The sequence below is a fragment of the Acanthisitta chloris genome, unplaced genomic scaffold, assembly GCF_000695815.1.
Source record: "Acanthisitta chloris isolate BGI_N310 unplaced genomic scaffold, ASM69581v1 scaffold21462, whole genome shotgun sequence".
In the NCBI taxonomy this organism is placed as follows: Eukaryota; Metazoa; Chordata; class Aves; order Passeriformes; family Acanthisittidae; genus Acanthisitta; species Acanthisitta chloris.
The window spans coordinates 33226-36399 of record NW_008659097.1 but is presented as its reverse complement, the minus strand read 5'-3'; the positions used below and the strand labels follow the sequence as shown (position 1 = coordinate 36399).

The following is a 3174-nucleotide window of genomic DNA, read 5'->3' as shown; positions in this document are numbered from 1 at the left end:
TGCCACACAAGATCTCTGTGGGGAGGCAAACTAGCAGGCACTGCATGCGTGATAGCCTTTATTTCTCTTTAGGTACCTGTAACAAAGCAGCTTAAAACAGACATTGGCAGTTCCACATTTTAAATGCAAAATTATTCTGATAAAAAGATACTATTTACATTGAATTGCACATGCTAGAAAAGCCGAGTGACTACAGAAGTAAGTGCTAAGATGTGAACACCTCCTGCTAACTCTGTGCCGAGTCCCAACCCGGTTTATAGAGCTCCTGGAGCAGCTGTTGAGTTGCTTATTACCACAGATGCTCTGAGTATGCAAACCCCCCCAGAGGTGGAGCAGAAGCAGAGCCAGCACTACCGACAGGTGCACCTGGTGGCTATCATGTCCTCGTACTCCTTGTAGACGATGGAGCCGTCGGGCTCGATGGTGAGCACGCTGAGCGGGCTGTACGCCGCGGGCACGCAGGACGGCCGGGGCACCGCGGGGTCCAGCCGCTCCGAGATGAGGTTCTGCACCACGGTGTGCACGGCAGAGCCATACCTGTGCCCCGTGGCCCGGGGACAGTCCCCCTTGCAGTACTGGGGGCTGTACCTGTGCGGGGCAATGATCCACCTGTCCCACTTGAGCTGGCTGAAGCTCAGGCGGAAGTTGTGCAGCTCACACTCGTTCTGAGGGAACAGGAACTGTTTGAAGTATTCGCTCAGGTTGTTAGGTGGAGCTGCTGGTGCTGCTTTCAGGTTCTCATCCCTTCGCTGCCTAGATGCCCTGGATGCACTGCCTTTGCCACCCGAGGGGCTGCTCCTCTGCCTGCCCCGCGCTGGGCTCTTCCTCCCGTGCCTCAGGGAGTTCCAGCGGTGATAAGCTTGCTCACTGGTGTCGTTCAGATACAGAAGGAGGGAAGGGGGAACCAGTGCCACGTTCACAGGGTTCTCCAGTTTGGTGCTCTGTTGTGGGTCGCCCATCAGACAAGTGAAGTTCACAGCCATGTGGATATTCCTCCTGTGCGTGGCGATTAGAGGCTGGAGGAAAGGAGTCACGTCCACCTCCACCCACTTGCGTTTTCTGACTTCAAAGTGCAGGCTAAAAGCTAGAGAGTGGGAAATGCTGGGGCATACTTGGCTGGAAAAGTCATGTTCCTTAATGGATAAATGGCAGATGCAGGTAATGGAAGAGGAAACAGGGACAGAGGTGTCAAAGGAATAGAGCAAGACAGACTTGAGTAAGTGCTCCAGAGCAGTAACACGATCCAGGTTGAAGAGTAAATCCACCGAGTGAAGATCTCCTGGAAGGAAAACAGAATCCTGTAGAGTTGGTGTCTTGATTTTCCACCTAGACATAAATACTGTCAGAGTAGACAAGTAGAAGTGATTCAGCAGCAGAAAAAAAAACCTAAAACAGTTTAGATGGCCAACTTTAAGGTTATTACCTGGAATTTCTTCTTTGATCAAGACCTAAGATTTAAAAGTTAAGAAATCACAACAAACCCAGGAAACCTCATGATTTTAAGAGCTATTAGGATTCATTTAATTCAAAAAATCAAACCAGAAAACAGCACAGGAGTTTAAGAGCTATTAGGATTCATTTAATTAAAAAAATCAAACCAGAAAACAGCACAAGAAAAGTTAGCAGTTGTCACTTCAGTGTTGGTGTGGGGAAACAGGAACTATACACTCCAGGTGGTACAGGCCATGAACTGCATCTCAATGTGCTGTGGTTTATGGCCTTGAAAATACTAAACCCAAGATGGGCAGGAAAAGGAAACATGAGGCTGTTATTCCTAACCATTTTCCCCCACTTTTCTTAGACCTAACTGTAGTTTTCTCTGACTCAAAATGAGATGAGTCAGCCTGGAACGCTGGTATTTCCTCGTACATACCATTTGGGTGGTGTTTCCCAAACTGTGGGAGGTCTGTGCCTAGTGCCATTCAAGGAGAAGTAGGGTATGAAAAACTCCTACAGCTCAGGAGAAGAGCCCTCGGGATTAAAATAGCAACAAGGCTACAGAAAAAAGGTATTTTCACATGATGCCACAAGCACAGGAGACACAGAAACCCCCCTAAGCTTCCCCCCCAGGTCACTGCACACCTACCTTTGCCCAGGTCCCCGTGGCGGTGCCTGCACTCCGAGCACGGAGTGAAAAGTCGGACAGTGTTGTAGAGGTGGCCCCTGTGGGCCTTGGGGATGCCCTCCTTGGTGGCTGACATCTTATAGAGCCTCTTCATGTACCGCAGGGCCCTGGAGTCTGGCTGCAGCCTGGGCACCTCGCTGGCCCAGCCACGCTGGCCCCGGTCAGACAGCACCTTCAGGAGGGGAGGCAGGAGGGCATAGCCACGTCTGGCACTCGTGGGCAGCTGCAGCACTGGATGGAGCTCAGCAACATGGTCTGCAGCAGCTGCCACAAGCCCAGGGGCTTTGTCAGAGCCCCCCCAGCCCTGGGAGGGAGGGGAGCACTGGGTGCCAGTAGAGAGCCAGGGCAGACAGCAGTAGAAGCAGACACATATTTTCCAAGTGCTCTCCATGCTCTTCAGGGCTGCAGCCAAAAATGTACCACCCCATAAACACTCAAAGAAAAACAAGAGTGCCTGAGCCCAATCCCTTATATAGGTTGCAGGTGTGGGCCAGGGGAAGGTTTCTTCCTTATTAGAAGGCAAAGAGAAAGGCCTGCAGCTAGTTCCTGAGGCCACAGGCTCCTTTGCTTTTAGGGGCAAGTAGTGGCCCCTGGAAGGGTATTATAAACCAGAGCCTAATTCTGAGCTAACCTTTTCCACCTGGGGAATGGCAGGCCAGGAGGGAGTGCCAGCCCACAGAGGGGCTGGGGAGGTGTCAGTGCTGCCTGCTCCAATTAACCCTGGCTTAATTGCAGGAACATATAGAGCTAAATGGTACTGCTCTTAGCCTTTGGCCTCTCTCCATGTGCTGGTCGAACAATTTCCACCTGCTCTGGGCTGAAGTCACCCATTCCCCAGCTGCTCACTTGAGATAAAGCTGTGGGGAAGCCTTGAATGGGCTCCTGGTCAAGGAAGGAGGTTGGAGGCAGTGACCTCCTGCTTTGAGAGCACCTTACAGTTAGCTTAGCTTAGGTATAATTAGACATTATACAATGCTATAGTTGCATACATTTTAGATACTGTAGGTGTCTAGAAAGATTCAGTGAACAAATATAAATGAGTAGGTGGA

The 3174-nt window shown here is 50.8% G+C and overlaps 1 protein-coding gene across 1 annotated transcript; it reads right to left on the bottom strand.

Annotated features, from left to right (window-relative positions):
• Positions 1–350: 350 nt before the first annotated feature.
• GDF9 (growth differentiation factor 9) lies at positions 351–2516 on the bottom strand. The gene is made up of 2 exons (XM_009069289.1): positions 2087–2516; positions 351–1279 (listed from the first exon to the last, which is right to left on the bottom strand). The coding sequence occupies exons 1-2, from the start codon at positions 2514–2516 to the stop codon at positions 351–353; spliced, it is 1359 nt and encodes a 452-aa protein (XP_009067537.1).
• Between the last annotated feature and the right edge of the window lie 658 nt (positions 2517–3174).